The sequence below is a fragment of the Apostichopus japonicus genome, chromosome 9 (assembly GCF_037975245.1).
Source record: "Apostichopus japonicus isolate 1M-3 chromosome 9, ASM3797524v1, whole genome shotgun sequence".
NCBI classification, from domain to species: domain Eukaryota; kingdom Metazoa; phylum Echinodermata; class Holothuroidea; order Aspidochirotida; family Stichopodidae; genus Apostichopus; species Apostichopus japonicus.
The window spans coordinates 5,647,271-5,671,275 of NC_092569.1; the positions used below are offsets into that span (position 1 = coordinate 5,647,271).

General features: G+C 37.5%; 1 protein-coding gene across 1 annotated transcript; it reads left to right on the top strand.

The window, feature by feature from the left end:
• Nucleotides 1–530: 530 nt before the first annotated feature.
• LOC139973486 (uncharacterized) lies at nt 531–22,367 on the top strand. The gene is made up of 7 exons (XM_071980215.1): nt 531–687; nt 4,484–4,641; nt 13,599–13,772; nt 14,773–14,907; nt 15,486–15,622; nt 15,973–16,096; nt 16,712–22,367. Exons 2-7 carry the CDS (start codon nt 4,509–4,511, stop codon nt 17,971–17,973), a joined length of 1,965 nt encoding a protein of 654 aa, XP_071836316.1. The 5' UTR covers nt 531–687; nt 4,484–4,508; the 3' UTR covers nt 17,974–22,367.
• Nucleotides 22,368–24,005: the final 1,638 nt, after the last annotated feature.

A 24,005-nucleotide genomic window follows, 5' to 3' on the forward strand; every position in this document is an offset into this window, starting at 1 on the left:
ATAGAGCAGTTGGTTGCTAGGAAAAGTTTACAATCTGTATCGGTGGCGCTAAGCCACTACAGATTTTGCTGTACCTGTAGTATGCCGTGCTATGAAGCAGTGATGCGCCACCGACTAAAATTCGCTCGACGCAAATGTATGCAAGAAACTTGATAGACATTAAAGTCTGACAGACTAGTATGAAAGAAGATGCTTTTCTACTTTCGGTGTAACAATCTCGGTATACCCCTTTTCTCACTTGGTAAAAAGTTCTGTGTTGAACTATCTTGTACAGGTGTACCGTGTTTATTCCTTTGTTGCTCTAACACGAGCGTTGGCTGTATGATTGAACTAAGCATGTAAATGGTACACTTATGAAAGCAATCAAATCTTCGTTGATCTTTCCTCTTTGGTTTATTACTCGGAGCAAAAGCATATAGCGGAGTTCCATATCAATTTGTAAGTATAGAGAAACGAAAACTATGACCTAATTAAGGCTAAGATGTAAAGATTGAAACATATTTAATCAGCTGATTAGTGAATATTCAGATATTTTTCCCAGGGTGCAAAGTTTTGTTATGAATGACGTCATTTTTTGGTCGGCTATCTGAGATTGTTTTGTCGTAATAACAATTCTTTGCCAAAACAGGATATTCCAAGTGCGATAGGTCCGTTGCTAGTTTGCTTGTTATCCATCTGCAGCTTCAGGTAAGCTTAGAATATGCTCTTTAATGAAATGTTTCAAATTAAATGGAATAAGCCTAACTGAGACTGCTTTCGTTGATTTTCGCAAGCTGACATGAGTCCAAACACAGAGATTAGGCCAATGGCATTGACACTGTTGGAGTCAGTTAGGATAGTTTACAGTGTAATAATGTATGCGGACTAATACAGATTGTACATCAGATATACTGCAGAACTGACAGGCAATTTTCTCAAGGCGATGGAAAGCTGTGTTGTTTACAGAATAAGAGCAATAGAACAACCACATTGAGGATAAGTCCCACTAAAATCTTTTCGATTCCAAACCAAGCACATTCAGTCAATTGACAATTTCAGTAATGTTTGACCTTGTTATTAAATGCATTTCAGCTTAAGTTACAAAAGCCAAGTTAATGTCTGTTTCTTAGCAAGTCGACATTCCATCTGTACAAGAGCTTACTTTGATGGATAAATAGGTGCTTTCTTGTGGCTGTGCATTTCTTTCAAAACTGCACTGTGTCGTTATTAGAGACGCTTATTAAAGGGTGTGAAGACTCGCGCAAAAGGAAACGTCTTATGCCGGTAATCTGACCTAGTTTTGAATGAGGTGTAACAGAAGTGTTAGACACCACCATCGATCCCAGAAAATACACACACAGCTTGCCACCATCGGTAATTAGATATTAGTGTACAGTCAGTACATACAGCTCCGGTCAATACCCACAGCACGGTGTACAAACAATAGGGCCATGGACATCTCAGGTCCAGCTAAAGATAACAAGGTATCACGTTACATTACTCTAGATCTGCATTTTGTAGCAACACGAACAAAGCGTGACTTGCAAGCAACGGAAAGTTAACTGTTTCAGATGGCCGCACGCGGTTTGGGGCGAGTCTTTAATGCCTTTAAGAGCACTATAGTCCACTGTGCTAAATTTAGTTGATGCCATTTCTGACTTTTTTTTGGAAAGCATGATATGCATATAACTGGTTGTGTCTTAGGCACCACTGTTGCAACTTTTAGTTTTGCTTGACCCTGCTATTTCATACATTAATTAATCTTCAGAAATACTTCGAATGTGTCTTTTGAGCCCTTTATTCAAGAATCATCCTCACATTTATAGTCATCCAAGACAAACTAAGCCTTTGTTCCACAGCCACATACTGTTAAAGAAAATAAAACTTCATTAGGAATCTGAACATTGTGGAGGTTGAGATAATAATTACTGATTGTGCCATCTCTTCATTGACCCAATTATTGAAGGAACCGCAGTTGGACTAATTTCATTGATGGGTATTCTAGCAATCCAATATAACTGAAAGTTCTTGAATAACTAACAGTTTACTCCTGTAAAAATTTTCCAGTCAATTCATCCCATGATATGTCACCTACATGGCCACAAGACCAAAAAAAGATAAAATGAAACTAATTGTCATTTAAAATTCTCCGTGACAATCAGGCCCCAACAAATAAGGTCGCCAACTTTGCCAATGGCGAGTAGCATGGGGCGGCTGGCGAACACGAAATACATTACACTCAACATTTTTACTTGCTTCCTTTAAAAGATACTCTTACTATCAACCTGTGAGCCAATCAACTTAGGCCTATTGTCTAATGTTACACAACACAGTTAGTATTATCAAGCACACTGTTTGCGAGTAGGTCCTACGAAACCGCTCTGCTCACCAGCTCGAGAGTAATTTGACACCCAATCCCTATTGGGATTGTTGTTGGTATTAATCAAAGGTCATTTGAGGTCAAAGTCTGGAAACATTTTTCACACAATATTTTAAGACGTAGAAGTTGCAGAAAGTTCAAACGTAGTGTGACACTTGCTGTTGGTGAGTAGATGTAGTGTTTTACATGAATGTCAAAGGTCATTTGAGGTCAACAAAGGGAGAAGTGTGAAAATATTGTAAACATGATATCTCAAGCAAGGTTGCCAGTGGCAGTTCTTGTATTTGGCATGTGGATTTCCTGTAATTATTTCAGCGAACCCAATTGTTTGTGGTGGAGGTCGAAGGTCATTTGAGGTCAGCATAGAGCAAAATGTGAGCACTGGACATAGCTAGATAACTTTCGTTTTCAAGTCGAGACTTCTAATTTGCTTCAAGTCAATGGTTGTTTAAGGCTAGCAGAATTCAATCCCTGAAAACCTTTCTTCTTAGTTGGAGAGTGGCCAGTAATAAGCTCTGGGTTTCAACATGACATTTTGTGCAAAGATATGGAGTACAGGAAAACACATTCATAGGTCAGATCTTAATCGATAATGTTGTCATGAAATTGAGAATGATTTGCAAAATAAGAACCTAATTAGTAATTCTTACACCATTGTCATGGTAGTATTTCATGGAACTCTCAATATCTTGGTCCTTGTGATGAACAACTCACCAAAACAGCTAAAAAATATCCTGTTCTGTTGGGAGAGATATATCCTAGCTTTAAAGTCATGTCTGGAGGCTCTCATTTTGTAAATCCATGTCATAGAATAGCCACTATAAGATCAGGGAACCTTTTAGTTTCTCCTTGTTTTTCTCTTCATATTTTCAAGGTAAAGTGCGAACAGGTTTGAAATTCTAACCCGTTTCCATCATAAGGTGATGTTAAGAGCTTCAATATAAATAGATTCAGCATAAATTTGCAAATCCCATATCCATTACAGAAAATAAACATTGCAATAAATGAAGGGAAAACATAAGACATTTGAAGCACATGTGGCTCCCATGATATCATATTTAGACTTGTTCAAGTCTTCAGTGTTGTGTGTGGAAGGATGAATAAATCTGTTAATTTCTGTTAAATGGAGAAAGATTTTCCTTCACTGTGTGGGGAAGTTGATAATTGTCTCTCTAACAGAGATTATTAACGATGGTAGAGTCTGTGTCTCTTTTGTTTTAGGAAGTGAGAAACGGAGTAAATTATGCATATATGACAGAGCCATTACCATGACGATTTCACCTATTTCGTCTGAAACAACATCGGCAAGGCTGTTGCTGTCATTTATCAAGAGGTTCTAAGTCTTTCAAATATATGTAGTCTCTTAATCGTGAGCAGTCTTAAGTTGCATTCATTGTCAGGTTACATTGATGATTGTAAACAAACACTGTGATATCCTAGGGAAATGTTTGCCACAATACACAAGTTTGATAATATATATTGTGTACGCTAGTATAGTTAAGTCCTGATAAATAGAGGTTTGACTAGCCCTAAAGTCACAACTTTGTCTTCATGCATTTCCCAAGCCAAGTTGTACCTGCCACTCGCTCACACGAGCAAGCATATTTGTTGAGACTAGGTTGAAAACTAACTTTACTGAGTAGACAGCCAGGTTTAAGGAAATGTCTGGATTGGGATAGAAAAATACGGGTGTTTTGGCAAGTTTGTACAGCGTAGGTACTGCACTACCTGTGAACTCTATGACATGTGAATGACTAAATTGCCATCTACTGGAAGTTTCAGCTATGCAGACATTACCCGGTGGGTGATGTACATCTTGTAAGTGTCAAGGAACTTATTTTGCAAGCTTAATGTGCTATTTTTATCAAGTAGTTAAACAGCTTTGATCTTCCACCTCTTTGAGGAAACATAAATTTAAACGTGTCATACACCAATGTTGAAAAACTAGAAAATATTACAAAGTTTTGTGTTGTATCAAATGTGCAAAATGATGTCATTCAATTGCAGAAAACTAAGTACTGTACCCTCTAAGGTCCCTCCTTGTGTTACTATGTAAACTAATTAGGCATGTGATTTTATTTCCAGTGTTCTATTATTTATTGTTATAATCTACACATTAATTAGCTTCACAGTGACTTGATCTATCAAGATGGGTGGTGCTGTTAGCCGCGGTGAGGATAATGACCATCTCGTGGACAATTTGAAGGAAGCCGACTACATCAAGACGGAGAAAGTGGAGAGAGTCTTACGAGCAGTTGATCGAATGCATTATTACTTGGAAGGTAAGGATAAGGATGATTTACATGGCGGGATCCGTGATATATTACATCCTGCTGTGGGGTAGGTAAAAATATGTATTTCATAATAATATTTCAACCCATCTGTTATTTTTCTGTCATTTGTCAGTGGAAATGATATTGGGTGATAGAGCCGGGTGGATAACAGAATTGATTATTTGCTAATTGGTATATATTCAAATTTCAGTTAATCCTAGGGCAGGATTATATGTGAAACAGCTAAAAATACATTATGCTTTCATAGTTTTTGTGATACATTTTGTGATTGGTTATAAAATTTGTACCTAGTTTAAAGGTCATAGGTCACATGGTATCCCAAAAGTCAAATTTGGTCTGTGCGAGTACTATCTGTCTTTACAACCGAGCTGGTGTTACTGTACTCAAAATTTAAAAATTTGGCTTTACTGCTGTCTCTCTGGCTGAGCATACAAGATTAATTAAGCTCTCCTGACTAATTCAAAAATTATTACCTTTGTGACAAACAAATCGTAACTTTGTTTGATGTGGTCAGTGTCTGCACTATTTACCTATAGATTCGTAATGAGCAAATTTAAGTGAAACCAACAACACGGTGTGACAATGCCATGAAGTAAGCCTTATAAAACCCACAATGTGAATAATGCACTTCAATCATTAAGTAATTAGCGTTAAGTATTAAGACAGACAAAAGTATAGCCTCAGCCAGTAACAGATCAGTTAGCTATAATCTTCATTTAAATTCTATTTTTGGCTGTAGGGATGTATGCATGCAATGCTGTGACATTGTATTATATAGTTAAGATGTGTGCAACTTTGATGCTCTAGTACATGTGTCATTTTGGGGGTATGCTGTGACAATATTGTGAGCAATGCTGTGACATTGTATAACAGTTAAGATACATGCTTCTTTGGTGAGCACTCTAGTACATGTGTCATTTTGGTGCAATATAACAGACCTATATCCACATATTATACTTTGGTCGTGATTACTGCCTGTTTGTGAGGTTCTCCCCCTGCCCTCCCCCACCCTGCCCTCTCCCACCCTTCCCGAGACAAGCACAGCAGTACTGTTGGCTAACTGACATTTCATGTGTTTCAGAATTGAAACAGTGTTAGTGAACATTTTTGTAGACTTATTGAACCTATCATGCAATCCAGTATATGTGCATAATGTACATTGGCTTTTATGTTTCTATAGTCTGGAGAGAGTGGTGTCATTATCTAGATATAATCTCATAACTTGGCCTTGCCTGTCTGTTGTTTCTCTTAACTTTCACAGAAATCTAATGGAGTTAAATGTAGACTACATGTATATATAGTACATCAAGTTGTGAAACAGTTGTTACATATATCCTGTTTACATACAGACTTCCTGATGTGTACAGTGTCAATATTAGCCTGGTAGGATTTTATTGACAAAAATTGCTATTCAAAGGAAACTAAAGGTACTTAAACATTATGTCTAGAGCCATAAACATGCAATTCTTTGTACACTTACTGTGTCTATTATGACAATAATTTCTTGCTTAAAGCCTATACGGAAAACTTGATGAATTGTATGCCACAAAGCTAGCCTAGATCTGTGATCCTGACAAGTTTAAAGGAAGTGAAGACTCGCGCAAAAAGAAACGTCTAATGCCGGTAATCTGACCTAGTTTCGAATGAGGTGTAACAGAAGTGTTAGACACCACCATCGATCACAGAAAATGTGCACACAGCTTGCTACCTTCGGTAATTAGACACTTGTGTACAGTCAGTACACACAGCTGCGGTCAATACCCACAGCACAGTGTGCAAACGTTACAGCGATGGACATCTCAGGTCCAGCTTTTAAGATAACAAGGTATCACGTTTCATTACTGTCTGCACTTTGTAGTGACAAGCAGAAAACTTCACTTGCAAGCAACGGAAAGTTACGCTTTTCAGAGCGCGGCACACGGATTGGGGTGAGTCTTCAATGCCTTTAATAGAGGTCATCATTATTGGGAAAGCCAAATTTGACTGACATAGCATCCATGTTTGAGGGTGGAGAGCCAGCCAGCCAAGTGTTGCTCTTCTATTATTTATCCTCCAGGGGACAATACTGATGACCTTCAGAGCAATATCCAGGTCAGGAAAAGTTGATAATTGTAATCTTTAAATGTCATTTTGAAAATCTGTTTTCTTAATAACTATGGCAGCATATGTTTTATTGCAAAGATATTTAATTTATAGAACTATGGTGTAATTTGATGAATGTGTATGGAAACAGCGGAGAGTTACTGATGTGACATAATTTTTTCAACAAGAGTTCAAGCTGACTTAACAAGTCATTCAAGCGCACCCACTCATTAATTCCCAGAGGGAGAAAAATATTACATACTGTATATGTATAAATATCAAAATTGTTTGATCGTCAGAATAGGGTAAATTTTCATGTTTATGGAACGGACATATCACATGGAAATTTTTCCGAAAAATAAATTTGGAAAATAAAATTTTATGATATCTAGTTAAGCAAAGCATTACAAATTTGTCAATGATAATTTGCTGGTAAGATTTTATGCATGGGCATTTACACCTGTGGCATTTACATAATTTGTAAAAAAGTCCTGTAGTCTCCCCCCCCCCCCCCCTTACCCCATTTGCACTTGCATGCTGGTTATCAAGAGCACAACAAAGTTTGATTAATTACACTCTCTGTTTGTGAGCTTATGAGGTTGTGTGTGATCTTAGGAAGAGCTCGCATTCCCATGTGAACACAGTTTGCTCTGACAAAACATTGATCCATTTGTGCAAATTGGGCCTTGACATTTCTGTGCCACATATGTACAGTTAATAATTGGAAGTCACCTTCTCTGAACTCTTTTGCAACTATTGATTATTCCAAAGAAAAAAGTAATAATAAAAATATTAATGATAAGAAAGGAGATGAAAAAGCAAAGAAATAGCTTAATATACCATTTCCATTAAGATTATAAAGATAATAAGAGGTAGACAAAAGCAAGATATGTGCATAACTTATAAATGTTAAAACCCATTGTTCACATTGAGAGCATATATTCAATAATATTGTATATAGTTGTATGTATACATAATGTTTATAATTATAATAGTACATACTATACACACAATAATACACAAACAATAGACAGATGTATAATATGTATATAAGGTCAAGCATACAGTACTTTATGACTGTCGTCTGCATTAGAATTTATTCAGGTACAGTAGATGTGGATGTTAAACACTGGGTCCTTTTTAATTAAAATAAATACCACAAACAATTCAAGATTTTTTAAGTGGAGCAAAGTTTTCACTATCCAGGTATTTAGTAACAGCTTGACACTTGACAGACAACGGGCTAATGTAATTTCACTGTAATGTACATGTACAGTGACATAGCTAAGGCTGCACAATAACACACACAGTCTACTGTACATGCGTACAGTACATGCCTGCACGCCAAACTAAAAACTATGTGCCTTTTCATTAATTAAATTGTACCTAGTTCTGAAAATGCCTGGAAGTTTGTCTTGGTATTGTAATTCCGCTCCTTCAGGCAAGACAGACACATGAAACAGACTTTGCCGCTACACGCCTCAACCAGTAGAGAAGCCAAGATCACCGTTGTAGGCCTCACCATTAGAGTGAAGGGAAACTTCTGTACGTATATGACTTCCTTAATATGTACAGGGATATAATTTGTCAACAGTCTTTACTTTCAAGGAAATCCACCATCATCGAGATTAAATAGAAGATTCGCCTTGTTGGATGTCTTGGGATTTTTTAATCAGAGTCATAGAATGTACTTGTACATGTTTGTATTCTATGTCTTTACGCAAGTCACTCTGTAGTCCTGCACTAGAGATTTCTCGAGAGAGAGAGAGCTCTTGAACCCTGCGACACTTGTGAAGATTACGGAAAACTCTGACGTTGAGTTTCGATCAGAGGGTTAAAAATAGAGGCTCTCAAATAGAAATCAAGTCTAATTATTTTCTCATATGGGGAAGGGTTTTCTTGCCCTTTAAGGTTAGAAATTTCATCTGGGATGACATATTCTTAAAGTTCTGTATTGTAAGATTTAATTTAAACACATGTATTGAAAATTGGGAGAGAGGCAAGATTCATGACTTGAGATCAGTCAAAATTTAAAGATTGTAAGACAAAGAAAAACTAGAAAATAATTGTTCAATAATGAAGTCACATCAAACTATGACTCTTAAGCTTGACTGTAATGACTCATTGAATTTCATTTCAAATAGTGAAGTAAAATCGGGAATAATATATGAAGTTATTTGCCTTTTCTTTTAAACGTTTTGAAGTTATGAAATTGAAGTTAAGTCACAAATTCCTTGCCCCAGTTACCTTCATTATTATCAGTTGCAATCTTTAATTCTCAGGTTTGGACAACTTGCCGACCGAACCTCAATGTCTACAGTTTGAACAACATTGTCTTCATCACTCTAATAGGCATTAAAAATCATGAAAATAGCTGCAACTCCCATCAAAATCCATCAAAGATTGACCAGTTTACAAGCCTTTCCGTAATTCTAGTTTTATTTATGAATAAACATTAGCTAATTATGCACATTGATGATATAAAGGGAGTGACTGCCTAATTTTCTGTTATTTTATTCCTTTGTTTTCACAACCTTCGTTTCAAGGACCCTGAAGAAGTGTTCGTGGCCTAAGGCAATTTTTTGAAAATATGTTATTGTCTTCTTTGAAGAGAGAAACATCACATTCTTCAAATGATGTATGTGGGCTTGTAATTAGTGATTAACTATTTAACTAAGGGCTAAAATAAGAAATTTTGATGAGTGCAACACTCCACATCATAGTTTGCACATATTTAATTAGTTTCCCCCAGATTGATCAAAACTTCAAATGTGCGTGTATATCTTGGAAATGAAAAGAGCTTTTTTTGAAACATTTCAACAGATTTTGAATGAGGTTATCACACACAGCACATGTACTTTATGGGCAAATTGGCTACAGTAGGTGTCCATAGTACTTTAACTTAGACGATTCAGCACGTTCAGATGTTGTATAGATGTGTTTACTGCACTGTTTGGGGTTTCATTATAAATAGCGAACAGATACAATGCCATGCATATAGTATTGTGATTCCCTAGCAAACTATGAGGAGTTTGAAGAGGAAAGAACCCTTTGGCTAAAATGGGTTTCAAGTCAAACAGATCTAAATTGCTCTTTCAAAATTCTTCATTAAATGTACTCAATATAATCATAGACGTAGTAGCCTAATTTGATTTGGGGGGCTGTAACGACTTGCCCGAAAAATATAACCAAACTTTTTCGCTCGCTTCGCGCGCGTTCAATATGTTAATGTGCATATCATAAGCACTCATCGGTTATAACATCACATGCCAATAACATACAATAATTTCTCATGTTATTACCCTTCCATATTGGTGGAAGTCGTTACAATAATAATAATAATAATATAAGTTTAACCATTGAAAAACACATTGCAAATTATTATTCTTTCAGTAGCTGCCCGAAAAATTCTCAGCATATTGCCCGAATTTTCACAAACTTTTTTGGTTGGGGGGCTGCAGCCACCCCAGGCCCCCGCCTCATATGCCTATGAATATAATGAAATGCACATGAACAGTTGGAAGTCTTTTATTTTGGCATCCAGAGGCATGTATACTATTACTGTACTTATATCTACTGAGCAAGGCTCCTACAAGATTCGGCAGATCGTCATGTGAATCAGAAACCAAAGACAGCTGTAGGAATCTTAGAATTTTAGAGTATTTTCGTTATCATGCCAAAGAGAGTGACATAATGTCATTAGTGCCTCATTTAGTGACATGTTATAAGGTGAATTAATATTTTCTTGTATTCTTGGCCTCAAATTTTATTTGCAGTAAGGATAAATCAGAAAATACCCCCAAAACAATTTAATCAAGAATTTTTTTCCTTTTTGGTCAACCAGATTGCTCTGTCACTGTGAAGGACAACTAAATCAAATTAATTTTTTTAACGAGGCAAGCAATAAGAACAAAGAGGCCCCTCCCCCCCACCCATGCACATAGAGGCGTGAATTTTTGCACACATGTACATGTACTTGTGATGTTTTTAATATTTACCTTGCAAACACAATATATCTCAAGAAGAGGATTGGTGACAGTTATCATATTGCTTTAGTTGGCTTGTGGCATGCTCCTAATTAGTGCAAGGTTTGTGTTGGGTGGTCTTTAGGTCGTTGAAGTCATCAGAGGTCAAAAATGTGAAAATCTTAGAGGAAGGTTGTATGTCCATCCATGGAGCTATTCGGTAATAGCTCCATGGTCCATCATAGGTTTATCTTACTCAATGCAACATACACAGTTTTGGTGGAGGTCAGAGGTCATCTGCTATCGCCAAGAAGGGGGCAGTGTAATTGACCGATGCCATATTGGACATGTAGCGTTATAAGAATTATGAATACACGGTTCCTACATGTGTTAGTTGGGGTCAAAGGTCAGCAGAGGTGAAAAAGTGTAGTCCTAAGAGCAACAGGTCGACAGCTAAGCTAATAAAGCTGGTTAATTGCAATTGCTATGAAAAGTTGTGTACTGAATCCTGTTAAAATTTAATCACCAATATCAATACGTAAAGCTGACTCAAGAAAATTCAGCTTTCCTAACAGGCACAATTAAAATAACCACTGGGAGGTTTGCCACTATAGTTCTAGCTGTTTCGTGACTGTTTCACACTTAGATAATAATTATTAATCAATTTATGTGAAAGTCATCTTTAGATTAATTTTTAAGGAACCAAGTGTTCGGTATACATAGAGTTCCAAGTGATATTTGCATATGCAGGGAATGAATTTGAAGAATTATTGGCTTGCTTTTGAAATAACGATGGCTGCAACGACAACAACTACACTGCTCCACAATGACAACAACAATAACAGAAAATACCACAAATATGATGATGATAAAAATAATAATAATAATAACAACAATGATAAAAAATATGAAAAACCAAATGAGAAACTCAGTTAATAATAATAGTAACCACAGTACTAAAAATGTCTTAAGTTCAGCAGGAACATTAAAAAAAAAAACAAGTCTGGGAATTTTCTGCATTTGTTGAATGATTTGCTTCATTCGACTGAAATATAGCAAGTGGTTTCCACATCATACTCAGAAGCTTTTCTGCCTTGCTCTGTTTTGCTCTCCTGGAATTATGTAGATAATATATGCCTGTAGCTATTTCTCCGAGACCGTATCATTATGACTTAAACCAAAAACTCCAGGTGTGGAAATCAAAAGTTGTGCTGAGCAAACAGCTGTCTATATTCACACACAATATACATAATTGTGACAATTCACAATTTCACAGTATATTTTAGTATGTTAATAATATTATAGATCAGATGATTGACTATTAAAGGGGGAACTATTTTGAGGGTGGTAGCATTTCATGACGTTGCAAGAGAATGAGTGACCATTTATGACCATATCTTGAATTTATAGCATATATTCTAGAGTGCATATAAATGCTGATGACCTACATGTCACATAATTTGCATAGCATGTTTAATATGTCTTATCCAAATCTGTGTAAAAAAACCACCCTTATTTATGCATATATACAGTACAGCGGTCTGCCATTTGGTTAAATAAGAAATTTGACACATTGAAATCAACAATGAGCGATTTATTGTCTCACATGCTTTCTTTCTAAGCTTCCAAACTTGACATACTATACACAGATATGTACAGTTACAGTAGGTGTTTCAATATCGAAATAGAACGTGCCCCTGTTATCAACAATCATGTATTCTAGCCTAAACAATGCGTACATAGATAAAACTGTTTGATGTATATCAGGACATGATGTCTTCTTTTTCTGTGTATGTGGTGTTATGTCCAGTAGCTGTCCTATTACTAACGCTGATGACTAAAGACATTTCATAATGGAACGGTTATGCTGAAACTTCAATTCATGTTTCTAAACTCTCTATGTGTGTGTTCTAGAGATAGACCACCAAAGAAAGACATGTACATGTATGTGCATACAGTATGCCTGTGTAGCCCAACTCTGTTGTACTGTAAATTTGCATACCTTGAGAACCTGCCAAATATCATATCTCTTGTTCCAACTCCCTTACTATTATCACAGTAAGGAATTATAAATTAAATTGGATTTATCAGATGTAAAATGCATTCCCATATTTGAACAAGAGAAAGCACATTGACACAGCAAACATCTTTCACAAGCAAGAATATTTTCAAACGAAGATGTCTCCAACTAGGTGGTTCCAAGGATGAACTATTCATTTGTTTATAATCCCAGCTGAAATCCACCAATCATAGCCGATTGGCTGCATACATACATATTTCCTTCCTACAGATGGTAATCATTTCCTGATGTAATGAATATGCAGTTTGTATTGACCGATATTAATATTCAGTTTGCATTGATCGATATGTCACCTGTTTTAATATTCATGGTAATTGACCGTGCATCCTATTTTCATATTAATACTATTTGGTATGTATCACAAGTGAGTGTAAAATGTAAAGAGTGTGATATTGCTCTCTACGTAGCCTTGTTTGCCAAGGCAATTGCGTCTTGTCAGCAAAATTTCTATTCCACTGAAATACTTGCTTTCACTGAAAGTTCGTGCAATGTTCTTTTCTGGTGTCTTTTTGTCCAGTTCTCTGTAAATTGTATATGCGATCTGAACGTAGATAGAGAGCATATTTGTTTGTATTTAATTAGATTTTCTTGGGACTTTGACAAGAAAGTCATTGTCATTACAGGATTGATGTGTAATCATTTACGGCAAAGTTGATCATTACATGGACTTCATTGTTGAGATTTTGGAATTTTCAACTTACTAGATACGTGAGACAGCTACAGTAGGTATTGTGATGTCGCTTGCTGACATGTACAAACTAATAAGTTTTGCAATTTTACTCTTGAGACATTTGGTTACTTTTCTTCTCGCAATACAGATGACAAAGACAGTGCCTACAAGGATCTAGCCTGGAAGAACGGTAACATTCATCTCTCTGCACCTTGCATTTACTCCGAGGTCATGGAGGCTATACAGTTTGAGCCAGGAATGTCATTTCTAAACCTTGGTAGTGGCACAGGGTACCTCAGCACTCTAGCTGGTCTGATTCTCGGTAAGAAAGAACAAACTGTAGAAAAACAAAATCAAAGATAATATGTTAATATCATGATCTATTTGACCTTTGGCTGGTGTGTGGACTTTGTTTCAAACCACCTCAGGTTCAGCCAATAAATATCGTGGTTTGAAGTAACGCACAGAAAATTTGAGTTGCCTAATTCCCACTTACCTGTCTTCTCACAATATTAGCACTATTCCTCTTTCAACATTACTTTGACAAAATTGTTTATCCTTCTAAACATTGAGGCTGACACAAACGGTTGGAAGCACCAAGTTCTCTGTACAGCCTGAGTAGAGATTCTTAACTCAGCCACTCTATACATGTAAGAACAAACAGATCCGTATATTGTATGTTAGAATGTCAAAATAATGAACACCCACATTCAAATTTACACAAAGCTTTGCTTTGTGATAGATTTCTCTCACTGAGATATCAAACTGTCTAATTGTGTGCTACTGAATGTTTTGATGATTTGCCAAAACAAAATTTTGTGTTATGAAATGTTAACCTGCTAAAATGTTAAGCTGTGATCTACTTTACTTTGGTATCCTATAATAAGGGTGTCTTCTTCCTCAAATGAAGCACTCTTAAGTCTGTAAGGTAACTGAGAATTGATCACTATGATTGTAAACATTTTGCTGAAGGCTCTTCACTCCACCCCCGCTCCCCCCAATTCCTCTCCATATAACATATAAAAAAAGTGACTTTCACTAGTCTGAATTGAATTCTTGCATGTTACACACTGTGGAATGTAACAATTTCCAAAACGCCAGGCCCTAGAGATTTTGAAGTACAATGCTTTTCCTTTTAACAGTTTTAACATTTAATGAAAGCCCACTGCGAGTTCCATATATTACTCAGGGTGCTATGTCATCATCTGATGAACTTCTTTCCATTTCTGTTTCACTTCTTCATTTGATTTACCTTGACCTCCAAATCCATTCATGATATGTAAATAATGAAAGTCTCTCTCTCTCCTTCATTAATTGCTCAGGTCACAATGGTACAAACCATGGCGTGGAAATATATGAAGACGTCATCGAATATGCACAGGATCGTCTCAACAGTTTCATGAGAGAATCACCCAGCTTTGATGATTTTGAATTTTGCGAACCAAAGTTTGTTTGCGGTATTTACATGAAAACTCACTCCTCTTTGTGAAAATAAGATTTCCTTCTGAAATTTTACTGTATCTAACAATCGACACCAGCTCCTGTCTGAGCCAGGTCATGTGACATTGGACCAACGGTTCTTTCAAAATAACTGTGAAATAACTCTGAATGTCACAAATAATTTGTTTTTATTCACTGTAATTTTTTTGTTGCAATAAGCTTACTAATTCACAATTTGAATATGTAATCTGTATGTGAATGTTTGTATCTAAATTTGCATGTTTGCCTGATTGGAATTTTAGAGCACCAATTGAGAATCACCGCAAAATTAATTATTGGGTGTATCACCTGACCTGACCTGACCTTGACCTATCACACACATATAGCAGTCACAGTGATGAAATAAATGATTTGAGTCCCCAGATCAATCTGCTCTTTCAAGATCTATGCAGTATCAGAATTCCCATATAATTTGAAGGGTTCTCTTCACTCTCAGTCTCTTAGTCAATGATCAGTCAAGTCAAATCTGTCATGGAGAGGATGTATGGTTATACTCGAGTCACTGACATTTCTTGATCTATATTTCACCCGACAGGGAATTGCTTGCTGCTTCCTTCAGGGTATGCTTACGACAGAGTTTATTGTGGGGCAGCATGCCCGTCAGAACATGAGAACTACATGAAGAACCTCCTCAAGGTTGGGGGCATCCTAGTGATGCCCCTTGAAGACCAGGTGAGGGTTTCCTTTAAGTGACTATGAAGTGAAAGACCTTCTTGAGGTATTCATTCGTATTGATAAGAACCAGAGCCTAGGGACAGTTAATTCACCAATCTCCTTTTGCAGGTTTTCCTTTTTTTCCTTGAGTATTTTACAAAAACTGAGAATCCCGTATTTACCATGACCTGTCTTATTGACTCCCTGGTAACCAAAGCATTAACCCCCTGTTAATGCCAAGAGTTGCTCTAAAAAAACTTAAACTTAAAACTGTAATTTTGTACATCTCCTGTTGATTGCCTGCCTGCCTGCCTGGTGGATGATACCAACAAACCGATCACTATTTCTCTCTGTCTGTTATCATCAAGCTCTTGCAGATCAAACGAACTGGTCAGAGCGAGTGGGAATCCAGTGGTCTCCTGTCTGTTTCGTTTGCAACTCTCAAAGATCCCTCAGAAGCCGAGAAGAAGGACCACCATGTCGTCACTTTGCGTGAGTATTCGAAACCAGACGAACCATAAAACTGGATGGTTCAAACTTATAGTGTGTGCCCTAGACTTACTTTAGGGATTTTGACTAGATTGGTTAGATATTCCATAACAGTTCTAGCATTCATTCCAGCTAGATCTTTGACAGCTGAAGCAAAGTTTTCTAAAGTGTGAATTGAAGGGGCAAAAATGTCACGAGTTTTCTGGAAAGAGAATTGATTCATCAAATTTCGGAGTTAGTTAATTGTCAGAGCACGGACGTAAGGGGCGGTACAAATCAAATCTAGTCATATTATATCCAGTGAATTGATGGGAGCTGAAAACAATAATTAAATTCAAAGCTCTATGGTCCTATACTGCTATCAGAAGTGCAATGCCCCATTGATCAAACTATTCGTAACAAATTTCTTTATTTGATATCAGAATTCACAATGAGCGATTTGGTAATAAACTGCAAGTTGGACTTTGTGTTGCTATGGTAACATGAAACATACTACATGATATAAGGTCCGAAAGCATATATGACATTGCTACTTTGTTCATTTCACAAAAACCATTCGAAATTTGTATTGGGTTCAGCTTCGATGATGATTCAGGTTTTTCTTTCCTTGTTTCACAGCTGAACCTCAACCAAAGTCACTGACAGATATCTGCAGACTACGGATAAGAGCAATCATTAGAGAAATTGTACTGAAGGAACACCCGGAGAAGCCCAGACCCAAACGACTTCGCACCAGGCCACAGCCTTCAGGACTACAGTCGAATAGGATGGGTAACTGTATTATGATAAGGAGTGTTAATAACATGCTGGAACTAGCTTCAGAACTCATGCAGCAGTACGACAGTGATGAGGATGGAAGCTCATCAGACACCGATGGGATGGGAATGGGTAGGGTACACCACGTCGGGCCACGTCCTCCACGGGAAAACGATGGCAGCGCCACGGAGCCAAAAGAGGAAAGACCGTCGGAAACGGCCAACGGGAGGAGGAGGTTCCACGAATCGGATGTATTAATGGGTATCTTAAACGGGGATGGGATTAACATGCTCCAGGGTAATAGGGGTGCAGAACGGGGGCACGGCAGCAGAGAGGAGCAACCAGAGGCGAGTGGGGAAGAGGAGGGTACGAGGAGAAGGCATCTGAAGGAAGACAGGGATATGTTGTCATCTGTTGGACCGGGAGGAGATGCAGATAGTGTGCTCCGGACCATGGACCACGACGATACCTTAAAAAAAGAAGAAACTAAATATGACGACAGTGAAGATGACGTGGAGGAAGCCAGGGAGCAGATGGCTGGTTGCCTCGCAGAGCAGCTGAACCGCAGCGGCAAGAGAAGCTGTGAGAATGGCTCGTCACAGAGGGTGAGCAAAAGACAAAACGATAGGAGCAGTGAATGTGAAATGGTACCTTACCAGGAAACCAGCGACGATGCACCACAGTATTCCAAAAGTAATGTTGAGAAGGAACAGAAATGTCCAGAACAGAAGTGTCCAGAGAAGAACCAGGGTAAAGACGTTCCTGGTAATAGTGGTAAAAGGAACAGAAAACAGAGAACAAATACCGTCAAGCACACAGGAAATAAATCAAACAATGAAAGTAAATCGGAGGAGAATGAAAAGCCAAGAGCCTCCCCGTCGTCGGAAGGTGAGGAGGGAAAGAAAAACCGAAAAGTTGACGTTGATAATTCCAGCGACTGCGACTCCACGGGCCTATCGGACGATGGCCTCTTTGATGAGCTCAAGGAAGAACAAGAGGAGACGACAGTGGTCAGAAAGCAACCTCCCAGAAAGAGAGAACCAAATTATTTTCGGGAGAAAATTCTTCAGCTGCCTCTACCACCATCCGTGATACAACACCTTCTCTTCCATCGTGAAATTTGAACGATTACGGTAAAAGTTTGGGAAAATGTTTGTTGGAAAAGCTGTTGTCAGAAAGCCGCTTTGCAATGAGAGAAAATCTGTCGGCTAGGCGATGACGAACAGGTTTATTCGTGGATGGAGAAGACTGTTGTACTTGTTATCGATTTCTTCCTTTGAACTTTGGTAGAGAAAACAATTATATTTGACAAATGTAAAGTATATTGGTGACTTTCCTCTCACTATCGTAGCCTTTGTAAGATCACATGAGTTATGTTTGATACCAATATTCAGCTGTTTTGGTGCGATTTTGTTGTTATTATCGGTATCAAATTGAAATACTTCTTCCAAAAAAATTATTTAAAAAAAAAGACATTATAGGATTTATTATATTTTTTTGGGGGGGGGGGTGGGGGGATTTGATGGAAAAATTGCTTTGGAATTAATCTTTAAACCTTTTCACTCTTTTGAATTGGAATCTTAGTATTTTCATGGTGAGTTGTACAAATGTTACACCGTTTCCTGGCTTGTTTATTCTTCTTGTACACATACGCAGCGTAACGTGACTACATGGTAAATGGTTCATCAAAAGGAAATTGGTAGAAACAGGTTTATCTTTTCACTTATTTGTTAGGATGGTGTATCAACTATTTGCTTTGTAAATCTTTGCCAAGTTTGGGAGTGTTACAGGTTTCTTTTTGACAAGAAGCAAAAAAAGTAAAGTCAAGCATATGGTCTTGGAGACGTAGTTGTTCAAATTGGTTCGCGGATTGGAAATGTTTCCAACTTTTCAATTTACCGAGAGCTTTGAAGAAACATTTGTGGAGTAATACATTAGGACAATCTCTATTTGTAAAGGAATTTGAATTTTTCCATAGAAAGATTGATTTCTTCCATTGACTTCTGATGTTAGACTGTCCACTATTATCCCATGAGATGGAGGTAACCATTAGCATAGCACATTGATCTTTTAATATCATGTGTAAGCTTGGTCTACTATATGAGGGGTACAAGGACCAGGGTCTGATGCAGTGAAAAGTCAAATATGAAAAAATGAATAAAAAATTGTTAGTTCTGAAGCACAGCAAAACTGTACATAAGATAATCTTGTTTGCTGTTTTGTACAATGTGATCATTAGCATTCACAAATTTTCAGTAGATGAAATTGTTGTCTGGTCTTAATAAGTCAGTGTGCACTTTTTGAATTTTTTTTCTGTGTTCTCCAGAATTTCCATTAATAATGGGTAGTTAATATTAAAAATTACTCTTATTCTCTCTGGCCAAAGAAATTGGCTGCTTCATGTATGAAGTTGAGATATGCTAAAGTACGTATCCATATATGTGAACTATGATAGACCTGTTATTTACTACATGTATTTGTTGACAGTCACGGCCAACTGATACTTTATGTACACCATGTTATAGCTAGGTGTGGGGTATACTGTAACCATAGCAATAGGGGAGCACATGCTGCCCTTCACCAATAGGTCCCCCCCCCCCCCCTACAAACCCTCATCTCCAAAAACTAAAGGCCAAACAAAGTTTTGATGATACCTGTATCCAATATGTGTTACTTCTTTACAAAGTTAATACCACTGCTGGGAAACTTCATACAGGACAGGATCAATTCTGAGAGGGATAAATGCAGTTCTTGTACATATAAACTCAGACTTGTCATGACAAAAGTTTGTGTATTGTCATGGTATGAAGAAGAAAACTGTTTGCCAAAATGTAATCCACTCTCAGCCTTCATCTCTTCACCCTGCATGTGAGTGGTCATGTGATTATGAAGATGGCAGGCTTTATGCTGTGGTATCATCTGCAATCAAATCAATAATAATCAATAATTCTTCTTGCTACTACCAGGATGAGCTGCACTCCCACACAGACATTTCACAGACACCTTGACATGATTTATAGAGTGAGGTAAGAGTGTTAAAGGCATTGAAGACTCGCCCCAAACTGCGTGCTGCGCTCTGCTTGCATGTGATGTTTTCTGCTTGTCGCTACAAAATGCAGACAGTAATGAAACGTGATACCTTGTTATCTTTAGCTGGACCTGAGATGTCCATCGCTGTATCGTTGCACACTGTGCTATGGGTATTGACCGCAGCTGTATGTACTGACTGTACACAAGTGTCTAATTGCCGAAGGTAGCAAGCTGTGTGCGTATTTTCTGGGATCGATGGTGGTGTCTAACACTTCTGTTACACCTCATTCGAAACTAGGTCAGATTACCGGCATTAGTCGTTTCTTTTTGGGCGAGTCTTCACACCCTTTAAAGTATTGATAGATCATGTCACAAATACCTTTCAGATCAATTAAAAAGAAAAGTTATCCAGCTCTGGTATATTTTGTAATGAAAAGAATAATTCCAGATTAAATTTGGGAATACCACAGGCTGGATTATATTGTTGGTTGTGATGGCAACTATGTAAGGTAAAAATGACTAATTGTTTGGGATAAGTTTGATTATGCTCCTCAAGGCCTGACCTACTCTAGTATATGTTGTCTAGGATAGTTGAATTATACTGATTGAGGAGATTCTGTTGTATTGTGTTGTATTTTACATCCTCCTGCAAGCAGGAACCATCATTGGCTTATGAAAGCTGACCTAAGTCGGTCTCTTTGATTCATATTTAACGTCCATGATTATGAATTGTTAATTGTCAACAACTCTGTAACTGGACGACATACATTAATCTTGGAGTGACTCGAACCGGGGACCTTATGATTGAAAGGAACCGGCGTTAACCAATGAGCTAACACTCCTACTGTTGATGATATTAATAAAATGCTGCCAGTATCAACATCGTTAAATTGCATTTTCAGAGGTTCAGCACATGTTTGAAAGCCATTTTGAAAGCGAGACATTAAGGATTCAAGTTTGGAAAGGATAAAGTATATTCTCGTTTGGATTGATTGTTAGATGCTGAGAAAGTTGGTACGAGGCATAGGATCAAATGTTACAAGTTATTAACCAAGTACTATTGGAAGTCTTATGTATGCTACAAGGACACACGTACAATAACGGGATAGAACATTGTATTTTTCATGCTGTTAATGTGCTTTTAGCTACAAGGACACCAACAGTAACCCTTTGTTAACATAAGTATGTTTCATGCTAGTGGTTATAATGGTAACATATGCGATGGGGTGTGGAGTTTTATAGTGACTCAAAAACTTTTTATGTAAAGGTCTGTTTGAAAACTGAACTTTGACCTGAAAGATAACAGTGTAACCATTGTATAACCTGGGTGGTGAACTTTGACCTGAAAGATAGCAGTGTAACAATTGTATACCTGGATAGTGAACTTTGACCTGAAAGATAACATTGTAACAGTTGTATACCTGGATAGAGAGATAAATATGTTTAATAGCCACTCCTCTTAATGTTATAGTATGAATATGCATAGAATATGTGATAGCATGAATATGCATAGAATGTGATAGTATGGATATGACATAGAAGGCAGACTGGGTGCTGGTTAATTGTTTCTTCCAGTGTCCCTCTCATTTTGATGCTTATATGTAGACTCAGTTTTGGCTTGACATGTTATTACTTCTCCCAGTGTCCCTTTCATTTTGCTTATAAACCCATCAGTATTCCTCCCAACTTTCAACATAATCTTGTTGAAAGTTGTTTTCATAGAAGTTCTAACCCACCAAATCAGTAGTGGTTGACATGCAAGTGTGTGAAATTAGTTTAATATCTCATCGAGGGGCAATGAGTTAACAGTGAAATTGGTGTTTGCTTATTGGTAGGAAATAGTGAACACTTTGAAGATGGCTTTGAAGTTACTCTTGAGTTGACTAGATGTGACTGTGCTAGACTAGGTGGTCCAGTCATTTTGATTGATGAACCTATTAAAAGGATAGTTTCTCAAAGTCTTGAAATAGTATAGAAAAATTCAGCTTGAAGTCATGGAACGTATTTATCTTAGTCTGAAGGAGTAATAAAAAAATATCAAATTAATTTTGTGCCTAAAAAGTTTACCTTTTGATTAACCATATCATTTGAGTTTGTGTTTTCAGTATTCAGTTTGTGTGCTAGAAATAAGCAAAAGAATCTGTCGAACATAGGATGGGGGGAGGTGGTTGGAAACTGAATGTGCTATACTATATACTCATAAGATTTCAATAATTTAATGAAGGTAAATATGATAAGGCTAACACAAGTTTTTTTTTTTTCAGTTTGAAATGCAATTACTTCGGTTTGACTCTGCAAACTAAGCTGTGTATAGTGTATGATAACAATACTACCCAGGGTTGTAAGAGTTACCCAGGGAATGTGTCATTCTCAATGCAAGTACTTATAGAATGAATGGATTCTTGTAGTTTCGGAGATATCAATGGCATATATTTATTTAAAATGGATAGTTTCAAGGTGCATAATACATTCAGAAGGTCAAACCCATTATTGTTGAAGATATCTCCTATTTTAAGGTTTTGTTCATGTCATAGAAAGGACAAAAACTTTTCTTGTGTAATTTGTTTATACAACTAAAAGTGAATGAAAAAGTAAAACACTGCGAAATATAAAAGCAAACTTGAAAAGGGCAAAGAAGTGTTTGGCTAGAACAGGATTTGAGCTGACTGGATAGCTCAGTTGGTGTAGTGCTTGTGACCCTGCTCTTATCTATGTTTAAGTCCTCTTCTAGTTATTTCTTTGCTCTTCTAAACTCTATTTGGTGTGGAGAATAAAGGGGGAGGGGGGGGGGGGGGGGTGGGCCTGATTGTCTAACCCACCAGTACACCAAGAGGGCATGTGTATAATTAAAACGAAAGATCACAATATCCGGTGGGAAATCCCAAAACTTGCCAGGTTTATATATTGACAAGCTTACCTGTCTGTCCACAACTTCAGCACTCTCACACACCTTTTAGCACTGTATGCTTTTCAGTGACTGATTACTGCTGTTTACAGACCCTCCTCATGCTACCATCTCCATCCCTGAAGTGACTTCCCCCAAACTGCTGGCCAAGTACTGCAACATCACTACGTGGTGAAATTCTCCCGTAAAAAACACCTCACCTCTAGTCAAATCAGAATGAAGCTAGCAGAGTTCTACAGCTCTCTCCCGTACATGTTAACATTCAACATATGACATATCTACATGTGGTTCCACATATTGGGATGAACTGAATACACACCAGAAAGAGATCACTCCGTATACACATCCTACACTTGGAGCGCAGGCCGTGTCCCTCCCAGTCAGTTAATACACTTACACTGGCTATCTGTAAAGATACCAGGACTACCCTCATTAAAGATGACAATAATAAAAAATACAAAGATACCTGAAGACCCCATGTTAAGGAAGACAAGGGATAAGACCACAAAACTGAATGGTGTAAGTCTTACAAAGTACGGGAGCTGGAAGAAAAGGCTAAATACCACAACAGATAACTGGTTTGTGTTCTGAATAAGCTAGGAGCAAGAAGCCTACAATAGGAGGGAACTGTAGCTTAGCCTAACGCCACGCAAATGCTACTATGAATGTAATAAAGTGCAGGTAAAATATACAATGAGAGACGAAACAAACTATAATCTGAAAGCGAGTGAAAGGGTAGAAAAGTAACACAAAGAACTACAATAAAGTTACATTATACAAGGATATATAAGGGTAGGAGGGATGAAAGTAGCTGCAGAAATAATCACAACTGTTACACATCCCCCTGCTAAATTATGACACTTGGAATCAAAATCTGCCCCACCCCTAAGAAAAAAAACCTTATCATGTTGGTGTGACACAGTTGAAATTAGTGGAACAATGTGGTAAGCACCAAGCGAAAGTAGAGATGTTCACAGATTCAAGCAATTAATAACTTGATAAAGTTCCTGTGTGGTAAGCACTTCCAGAAACTCTGGGTCTTAGGTTGAGGGTCATTGACCAGTCACTGAAGGTGTACAGTGAAGGTCACCAGACCACTCTAGCAGACACGGTTTAAACATGAGTGCTAAGTTTGGGGGAGACAGGTAAGCGAGTAAAGCAAAGGAAATAACAAACTACACCATTAACTTGGTGATAATTTTCTGATGGCAGGTACAACCA